This window comes from Muscardinus avellanarius (assembly GCF_963383645.1).
Source record: "Muscardinus avellanarius genome assembly, chromosome: 21".
In the NCBI taxonomy this organism is placed as follows: Eukaryota; Metazoa; Chordata; class Mammalia; order Rodentia; family Gliridae; genus Muscardinus; species Muscardinus avellanarius.
Window position 1 is genome coordinate 22,203,524 of NC_137807.1, and position 9,128 is coordinate 22,212,651.

The 9,128-nt window shown below is 53.6% G+C and overlaps 2 protein-coding genes across 2 annotated transcripts in view; one reads left to right on the plus strand and one right to left on the minus strand.

Moving 5' to 3' along the window:
* Positions 1–1,620, minus strand: part of SART3 (spliceosome associated factor 3, U4/U6 recycling protein) — a gene marked incomplete at both ends in the record, with an annotated part of 33,176 nt that extends 31,556 nt beyond the window's left edge. Inside the window, 2 exons of the mRNA XM_080717807.1 lie at positions 1,246–1,296; positions 1,339–1,620. Of these exons, the coding sequence (XP_080573933.1) occupies positions 1,246–1,296; positions 1,339–1,620 (333 nt within the window). The remainder of the gene's footprint in view (positions 1–1,245; positions 1,297–1,338) is intronic.
* A 1,257-nt stretch (positions 1,621–2,877) lies between these two features.
* Positions 2,878–8,564, plus strand: ISCU (iron-sulfur cluster assembly enzyme). Its single transcript, XM_080717705.1, has 5 exons — positions 2,878–2,997; positions 4,306–4,419; positions 5,321–5,431; positions 6,975–7,053; positions 8,435–8,564. The coding sequence occupies exons 1-5, from the start codon at positions 2,884–2,886 to the stop codon at positions 8,518–8,520; spliced, it is 504 nt and encodes a 167-aa protein (XP_080573831.1). The 5' UTR covers positions 2,878–2,883; the 3' UTR covers positions 8,521–8,564.
* Positions 8,565–9,128: the final 564 nt, after the last annotated feature.

The window sequence follows — 9,128 nt, forward strand, 5'->3', positions numbered from 1 at the left end:
GTTCATTATTTGCTATGAGCCCTCGGTTCCTCATCTGTGGAATGAGAGAGTGTCCATCCTCTTTGGGGTGCCACACCTGCAAATCCACAACGGCCCTCCCCTCCCTGCGCTGTGCCCTACAGCCCACAACACATTTTGGGCTTCCAGGCTACCCGATGGGTTTGCCCAACAGGAGACACCAACGGAAAGCTGGAAGGAGGTAAGCAGGAAGGTCACAGTCTTTCTTCCAAAGGTGTCAGCAGTTCTCAGGGGCCTTCTACACTCAACTACTCAGGTAGCCGATTCACCCTGTCAGGCCTAAATGTGGACACGAGGTCCTAAACCTTTGTTCCTCATGTCCCTGCCCAGGCCTTTATAAACAGTCTGCCCTTTACTGCTCTTTTGAATTTGTCGCCTATTTCCTCCTAGGGCCCTGGAACATACAATCACTCCTTCATAAGGTCACAGATCAGAGGCCGCAGTACTAACAGGAGGAGCCTGGTCCTGGCCCATTATTACAACAATGATCTCCCATTCTATAGAAGAGGAAGTTGAGGCTCTGAGAAGTCCAAGGACACACAGGAAAAAGACAGCTACAACTTAACCTTCCACACACGAAACCTTCCCCATTTCTATTGTCGTCTCAGTCAATACCTTCCCTTCCACACCATGTGTACATCATGGTCGTCATCCCTGCAGGAAAACAAATCTGTCAAAGCATAAGCTTTATTATTTCGACTGTCCAGCCGTCGCTTAACTCTGTGGCTAAAAAAAAAAAAAAAAAAAAAAAAAAAAGGTGGGGGGAGGCTCTGGAGTTAGTTTAAAAGCACAGGTAAACGGGTGTGGGTGGCGCCCGCTTGTAATCCCAGCATTTGGGAGGCTGAGACAGGAGGATCAAGGTTCGCGGACAGCCTCAGCTACTATTCAGTGAGGCCCTTTGCAAATCAGCGAGACCCTGTTTCAAAATAAAGAATAAAAAATAAGGCTGGGGGGTGTAGCTCGGAAGTAGAATGTCCCTAGGTTCCATCCCTGGTACCGCAAAAAGAAAAAAGAAAAAAAAAAAGCACAGGTAATTACAAGAGAGACTCCCGAACCCCAATTTCCTCCCGCAAACCCGGGCTAACCCTACCGCGCTCACGCAGTGGGGGGACAAGGCCCGCCCGGGGAGCGCTGGGCGCTCAAGGTGGCTGCCCTCGGCGGTACAGAGCGGGGCTGCAGCCCGCGGGGGAGGGCGGCTCAGGACCCAGGAGGCCCACCCCGGCCCACCTGCTCCTCCAGCCGCTCGATCTCCAGCTGGTTCTTATCCTCCTCCTCCTCCTCCTCCTCCTCCTCCTCCTCCTCCTCCTCCTCCTCTTCGTCGTCGTCGGACTCCCACTCGTACTCCCCGGGGGAGCTCTCGGCGGAGGAAGCCATGGCGTACTCCTCCTCCCCATCGCTCTCGCTCACACCTCGCACGCGCTGAATCCACTGCGGCCCGATGCTCTTGTACGTCGCAGCGGCCACGGCCCGCGATAACGCTTTCCTCCGCGTCCTCGCCGCCTTGGCTTCATCTTTCTCTCCCTCCGCCTGGGGCCCGGCCTGGGGCTCAGCCTCCGGCTCCGGCTCCGGCTCCGAAACCGAGGTGGCGGCCGCCGTCGCCATCTTGCGTTGCCAGTGACTCTTGGGTCTTTCCTCGGCAGCCGAAGACCCGCTGCAAGAGTAGCTGTCCAAGGCGCGCGCCTGATTATAAATCCTGCTTTCTTGCCACCTAAAAGGAAACCGCGAGTCTTAGATGATTAAACGATCGCTAAGTAGAATTAATCCCTATTATTTTTATATTTCTCTGAAGTATACGGTCAGAAGATTAAATAATTAACATAATTTTTGTTCAGGCACAACCTCGAGCAGAAGTTGGGTCTTTGGACCTGCCCTGGAAGCCAGAGAGGAAGTCAGGGAATGAGCGTGATGCTCGTAGTTAAGGGTTTGGAGCCATTTTGAGAAGGTCAGAATGATTTATCGGAATAAATGCCTCAAACTCCTACAGCCGTGGAGCTTGGTGCAGTCTCCCAGCAGCTGAGCCTCACTTACAGAGAAAACCCTAAGTTCTCGGTGAAGGATCTATCGCACGAGTCATGAAAAAAAGATCTATTTCCAAAAGGCATCGCTCCGCTTTATGTAATAACATACCTAGTAGGCGTTTAATACACGTGTGAAGTTTCCGGTTTTATAAGCTCATATTCTGCAAGCCAACGTTATTAAATTACATTAAAAAGCATTGCTTTATAAACTGCTAATTGCTATGCACAGTCATAGGAATTGTGGCTGGTTGCTGTTACTTTATAGAGATATTAACACGTTTTTAAGAATCAAGGTATTGGTGTCCTTTCTTAAACTTCCCATTTCCTGCCTTTCTCCCTCGCTGTCAAACTTTTTGGAGCAGAAATTGCTTTCCGTGGGACTCTCCAGGGTCTAGTAGTGCTCCCTGACACACAGCAGGATTCTAACCTAAGATTACTCAAGTTCGAATCCCAATGAATCCAACGCTGAGCGACCTTGGACACGTAACAGCTCTAAATTCCAACTGCCTTCGCTACACAAGTGGATTGATAAAGCTGGGCTGCGTGGCTGATTGCGCCCGCGTTCGAGCGGTGAGCTTTTAAAACGTCAGCTATCGCCCGTGACTCCGGCAGCCTGAGAATCCACCTGCAGAATCCCGCACCCAGGACAAGCCTTCCCGCAACTTCAGACCTTCCGGTCCCGCTACCCGTCCCCGCCCCCAGGGGGCGTGGTCAACGCCGGGCACCTAAGCGGACGCCAGCGCGGAGCTGCAGCGCGCAGGCGCGGCGGCGCGGTGACGTCAGCGACTCGCGGGCGCGCCCCTCAGGTCGACGTCGCTCTGCGCCTGCGCTAGCGCAAGCCGTCAAGATGGCGGCGGCTGGAGCTGGCCGTCTACGGCGGGCTGCGTCTGCCCTGCTGCTTCGGAGCCCGCGCCTGCCTGCCCGGGAGCTGTCAGCTCCGGCTCGGCTTTATCACAAGAAGGTACGGAGATGATCGCAACTTCCAGCGGGCTCCGCCGCTGTCCGGGATGTTGTGCACCCCAGCTTTTATTAAGTTTGCCCCTAGCCCGGCAGGGAAGGTCCTGTTGGGACTGGACATCTGAGCCCAAGACCACACACGCCCGCACGCCAGCGCAAGGTCCGGCTTCAGCGAGGCCACCGCCCGGGCCGAGTGACCCAGGGCCAGCCCGCCCCTCTGCGGACCCCTCTCCCCAGACGTGGATGGGGTGGGGGGCGGCAGCCCCCCGCGAGCGGTGATGGGTGTGGACTCGTCCGCGTGGTGCTTGGCCACTTAGGGTGAGGCTGTTGTTTTAGGAGCGAGCAGCCTACGAAGGGAGTCTGGCAGGTTACCAGAAAACAGTTTTGCTTTGCTTTTGCTATCTGGTGGGAGGCAGGAGGGATAGGCGCGTCCTTTGCAGCCCCTTGCGGTCTGGGCGCAAAAAGTCCCCTTACGATGTTCATTCGGGAAACAACCGAAGGCCGCTGTGCATCCACGTGATGCAACATGTCCAGATGAGATACTGTTTTGTAGGTCCTTGGAGTCAAAATCCGCAGTCGGCTGGGAAGTGGGAGGCACTTAGAAGACCGGGGTACTTTTTGCTAGCTGGTAAACCTCAAGGTTATTAAAGACTTGTTTCTGCTGGTTTGAATGGCGGTTTATTTTTGTTTTGACTTCACTTTTGCCAAGGGCTTCGCTCCTCCCCCGCTGGAGGGAGGGGAGTTGTTGACATTCTCCGCGGAAGAAACTTGGGCTGACAGCCTTTCAGCACCAGGGTGCGCCGCTGCACCAGGACGACTTCGGGGCCCTTAAATATAGCAGCGTCACTGTTTTTCATTTTAATGGACACAAACAGAGTCATCGTGTAGCATTGTTCTTTCTGTAACGGTCACCTTGCTGCTTCTGAGAAAGTCTTGCCTTCCTAGGCCATCGTTATTTGGGGATTTTTAAGTAATCATCATCCTTTGAGAATGGATTTTACTTGTACATAATATAAATGCCGTTTGAGCCCAAACCTAGGAAATGTGGGTATGTAAATCAGGTGACTATTTGTGGTTGAAGACTCTACGGAGCTAAAACGTAATTTTGCTTCCCTCCCCCCAACCCCCATATCTCCAATCTCTGCATGTAGCTGGAGAGGAAATACAAAAAGTCATTTGGGTAACAATCGGCTCTCACTGATGCGGATGTTGGCCTTCATACCTTCATATTCTGCCAAGTTAGTGTTGCTGACATCAGAGGAGACCAGTACCAGAAGACTGGTCTCGAGTCTTCTTACCCCTGTCATTTCAGGTTGTGGATCATTATGAAAATCCTAGAAATGTGGGGTCCCTTGACAAGACATCTAAAAATGTTGGAACTGGATTGGTGGGTGCGCCAGCATGCGGTGACGTAATGAAGTTACAGGTACCAGCCAGTCCATCTTTAATGGCGATGACAGTAGTCCCTTTGCTTACAGGTTGCTTCATGGTTGACAAATGACTTCTACATAGAGCAATTTGTTCGATGTCTGTCTTTATTCGAATGAGCTGGGATGAGTCAATGTTGTACATGATTAGAGCAGGGCCTCAGTCCTCGTTCTCCTGCTAGCATGCTATTCAGACCTTTCCTGAAGTAGAAAACTGATTTTACTTTCTGCATCACTGTATCAGCTTACATTCCACCTGCAGCTAAATGAAATATTTTGTCAATTTTACTAATCAAGGGAAAAGTCTTGAGAGCTAGCCATCCCGATGAGAAATGCAGTAACCCAACTGTCTCCCCAAATTGGAAGGGACGTAAAGGTAGTGGGTTGCGCTTTGGGCAAATCATAGCTTTATCCGTACTCTCCTCCTCCGTGCCAAGTGGACAGCTTGTCCAAGGCCTTCACACCTCTCTTGGGAAACACAAACAAAGCAAGAGAGTAAGTACAGTTTGGTGCCCAGAAATAAAAGCATCAACTCCACACCTGGGCTGCAGAGTCTCCTGGTGTTTAAAGAGGCGGAGTCCCCTGAGCACCTGAGCAGACGTCCCCACCCAGGACTTCATAGCCCAGACTGGGCTCAGAGACCAAACGAAACAAGGGTGGAGGGGCTTCATTTTCCAGCCGATCTTTAGCAGCGAGACCTACGTAGTGATCCCCAAGTTTCATTTCCCATCACCGAGCTCTTGGAAACAAAGCAAAGTCACTCATTAATAGCGTAACTTCCAGGATGGGCAGGAAGCCTGGAGCTCATGGCCCACGCCATGAGCCCTCCTCGGTACCAGGCTCCTGGGCATTAGGAGTGGCCACAGGAACCACTGCTCAATTCCTGTCTCTTTTGTCTAGATTCAAGTGGACGAAAAAGGGAAGATTGTGGATGCCAGGTTTAAAACATTTGGCTGCGGCTCTGCGATTGCTTCCAGCTCCTTAGCCACCGAATGGGTGAAAGGGAAGACGGTGAGCCTGCTCGCGGATTCGTTAGCCTTAAATCAGGCCTCTACAGTCTGGCTTTCAGAGGGTCTCGTGAGTCACTGGGTCAGGAACAAACAAAAAGCACCTGTGATTTCTGCAAACTACAATTCAGGTTGTTTTTTCCTGCCCAGATGTTGATTACATTCCTTACGTTATGGGCCAATTCGTTAGGTGCCATTGGGGGGTTTTGTTGATCATTTTTGTTTATTTGAGGGTGCAGGTATTGATTTGCTAATTACATAGGGGAAGAAAAAAAAAAACTCCTCACTTGTTCCTCCAACAAAATAGAAATGAAAAGAAACCTTCGCCTTCCCTAAGGTTGCTGACTGTCTCAAGTTTCTTAGGAGCCCAGGGTGGGGTGCTCTGTTTATTTCCCCGCATCCTGTTTCAGGAAGGAGTCCAGGTGGCTTTCACAGACTGTTGAGATAAACTCGCCTGTACTAAAAGAGGTATTAAAGAATTGCAAACACAGATGGATGAGCGTGGTGTAAACAACAGGGCAGTGACCCGGGTGGCGGGTCAGCAGCTCTTGCGATGAAGAGGAGAACGGGCGGAGCATTTTCTCTTCTCCATCCCTTCCTCTACCAAACCCCCTTTCCCCAGCAGCTTCAAAAGTAGGAGGTCTGTGAATAACTAGACTTTCTAAAACCCAGTTGCCATTAAAACTGTGTAAAGCCAGCCTGCAGGGCCCTCCTTACAACCCCTGGGGACCCGGTTCAGGGAGCGGAGTCGGGAGGAGTGTGCTTGGAGGGCCGGCCTGTGCTCCAGCAGAGCAGCCTGTGCTCCTGTGACTCCGGGCGGGCCTTCAGCTGGCAGCTCCTGCAGAAGCACAGGCCTGGCCCGTTCTGGCCGGAAGCAGCCCCACAGTGACGGGCAAGAGCTGCCTGGCACAAGGGGAAATGAGGCGCCTACGCTCCCAGGACCTGGCCGCTCCCGGGACCTGGCCGCGAGGGGCTCTGAGCTGGGATCAGAAGGCCAGAGAGGCCTTTCTTTAACCTTGAGATCCTCCCGCCCGCGCTGTTGGGGATCTGGTGTGCCTTCCTGCAGTGGGCCTCTGTGTGGCACCTTCCCCAGGGCCCTCACTCAGACCCAGGCGTCTCTTCAGCCTGTCCTGTCTGGAGAAGAGTCTGCTTTAGACAGAGGATGAGTCCCAGTAGAGCTCTCAGCCCAAGACCTTCAAAAGCACAGCATGGGACGCCACTGCATTTAAAAGCCAGGCTGCTGGCCTGCAGCGGCTCCCTGGGACTGCTCCAGGCCCCCAGCGGGGTCTGTGTGGCTGGCAGAGGTACCGTGGCTCTCAGGCCCACCCAGCCTGCGGTACCTGTGTATGCACCTCGCACTTGAGAAGCCCAGCCGAGCTCTGTCACGCGCATGCGCAGTGGGGAATCCTGAGAAGCCTCCACCTCCGCTTTGAGTTAGCAAGGGGAGCCCCCGCCGGCCTTTCCTGAGGCCTCCTGGGCCTTCCTAATCGCATGGCCCTCGGGAGGCCAAGCCTCGCTGAAGTTGCGTCTTCCCCTGCGCCTCCCAGGTGGAAGAAGCCTTGACCATCAAGAACACTGACATCGCCAAGGAGCTCTGCCTGCCCCCCGTGAAGCTGCACTGCTCCAGTAAGTCCCTGCCGGCAGCAGCCAGCGGGCATGCGGGGCTCAGCCGGAGGGACTCCGTACAGCCCTCACGCGGAGCCCAGGCACACTGTCTTTATGGTGGTCTCAGGGGTCGAGCCCGACGACTCCCCGCTAGGGGCTCTGAGCCGGGTGGTGCATGCTGGGAGCCACTGGCCTCCTTTCCAAAGCTCTGGCAGCCTCGATCGCTCCCCTCCTACAGACGGGAAGCCCCAGTTTAAGCCCTGATCTCTGATAGGGTCGGCTGGTCCCCTGTTGTGACAGGCTTGGGGCCCGCCCTCGGCTCTGCCGTCACCCTGCTCCTGCTGGATTCACCGCGTCCTGTCCACAGTCCTAGAGAAGGCCGCGCGCCTTCACACTAGGCTCGGACCGGCTCAGTTGGTACATCAGATCCGGTCCTGTTTCTGTCCTCAACCTGCTCAGGGAAAGAGGGCATATTGGTGGAGGTTGTTTTGTTTTGTTTTGTGGTAGTTGGGATTAGACTCAGGGGCATTTTGCCTCTGAGCTATACCCCTAGTCTTGTTTTATTTTTTATTTTGAAACAGGATCTCACTTAGTTTCTGAGGGTCTTGCTAAATTGCTGGGGCTGACCTTGAACCTGTGAGCCTCCTGTCTCAGCCTCCCAAGTATTAGGATTGCTGGCCTGCGCCACCTCACCCAACTTGTGGAGGTCTACTGACCAAATGAGTTAAAGATCAGCAGAGCGAGCAGGCCTCCTGCCAGGGTAGGGCTCCCAGGAGAAGAGCCGGGGGCTGGGGCGAGGACCCAGCACCACTGGCCGTGGACCCAACCTGAGCTCTTGCCTCTTGAGCTGGAATGTTAAGTACCCACGAAGGTCACCGTCTTCACGGACTTCCGCAAAGCCTTGGCCTTTCTGGTAGCTTTCTGCCGCATGCCAGCTCTCTTAACTTTTATCCCCCCCCCGCCCCCATAGCCTCAGTTTTAATACTGAGTCCTAAATACAAGTTTCCAAGCTTGGAGTCACAAGAGGATGGTGTAGACGCCATCCCGTCAGCACCTCCATGGGGCTTGAGTTGGCCAGCCAGCTCACAGCCCATTCAGCCCAGACTTCCAAGGAAGCCGGCAAGAACTAACTGTGTGTCCCTAAGCGCCGGGCACTTTCTGTAAGTCCCACCCTGTCCCCGCAGGAAAAGCATGGCAGCCCCAGCTTCACATCAGCTTTGCAGCGGCTTCCAAGAGGCTAAGGAGCTAGCCTAGAGTCCCCACGTGTGTCCACAAGGCCACCGCAGGAGCCATGGGGCTCGTGGCGCAGCTGGCCAGCTTCCGGGCCTGGCTGGGTGACCGCCAAGGCCCTCCCAGCACATAAAGACAATCCTTCAATGTCCTTTCTTTCCTTTCCATGTAGTGCTGGCAGAAGATGCCATCAAGGCCGCCCTGGCCGATTACAAACTGAAGCAAGAGCCCAAGAAGGGAGACGCAGAGAAGAAATGAGCGCCCCGCCGAGCCGGGCAGGTCCCGCCAGCTGTCAGCCCGCTGCCGTGCCGGCCTCAGATGTGCCGGAGCCTCCGCTGCGTGGGGAAGCTGTGCGCACAATATTTGCCATTCACCTCGCGGCTAAGCAAGCAAAATACACTGTTTAGTTGTTCTGAATCCTGTGGTTTCTTTCAGCTCATTTCTGTCGCCTTAACACGGTTAAAGTATGTCTCGGATTCTATGTATGGCCTCAGAACTGAAATCAGTAATGAAGACTTAAGTCTTGTTAGCCCATAATGTGCACAAATATATAATTTTACCGAAATCTATTTTGGGGAACATTTACCAGTAGAATGCCTTGGTCTGATCATTTGATAGAAACTATTGTATATAGAACAGATCTGCATATGTATATTATAATAAATAAAGCATGTTAGACGGAGGTCTTCGCTGCAAGTCTTGTCTCCCGGGTCTCTCGAAAGCCCCCCTGGTCTCCCAAGGCTACAGTATGACGCGTGCAGCCTTCCAGCAAACCGGACAAGAAAAGCCACAAGCAGACTGTCCAGAGTGCCGCGCTTCATGCTCCCGTGCTGAGCCTCCAGGGCTCTTTGTAATCTCACCCCTGA

What these genes read in the sequence shown, in the direction of transcription:
- ISCU (XM_080717705.1), top strand. Translation starts at nt 2,884, where the DNA reads ATGGCGGCGGCTGGAGCTGGCCGTCTACGGCGGGCTGCGTCTGCCCTG. An exon ending in AATGGGTGAAAGGGAAGACG is followed by an intron (nt 5,432 to 6,974) that starts GTGAGCCTGCTC and finishes TGCGCCTCCCAG; the next exon opens with GTGGAAGAAGCCTTGACCAT. An exon ending in CGTGAAGCTGCACTGCTCCA is followed by an intron (nt 7,054 to 8,434) that starts GTAAGTCCCTGC and finishes CTTTCCATGTAG; the next exon opens with TGCTGGCAGAAGATGCCATC.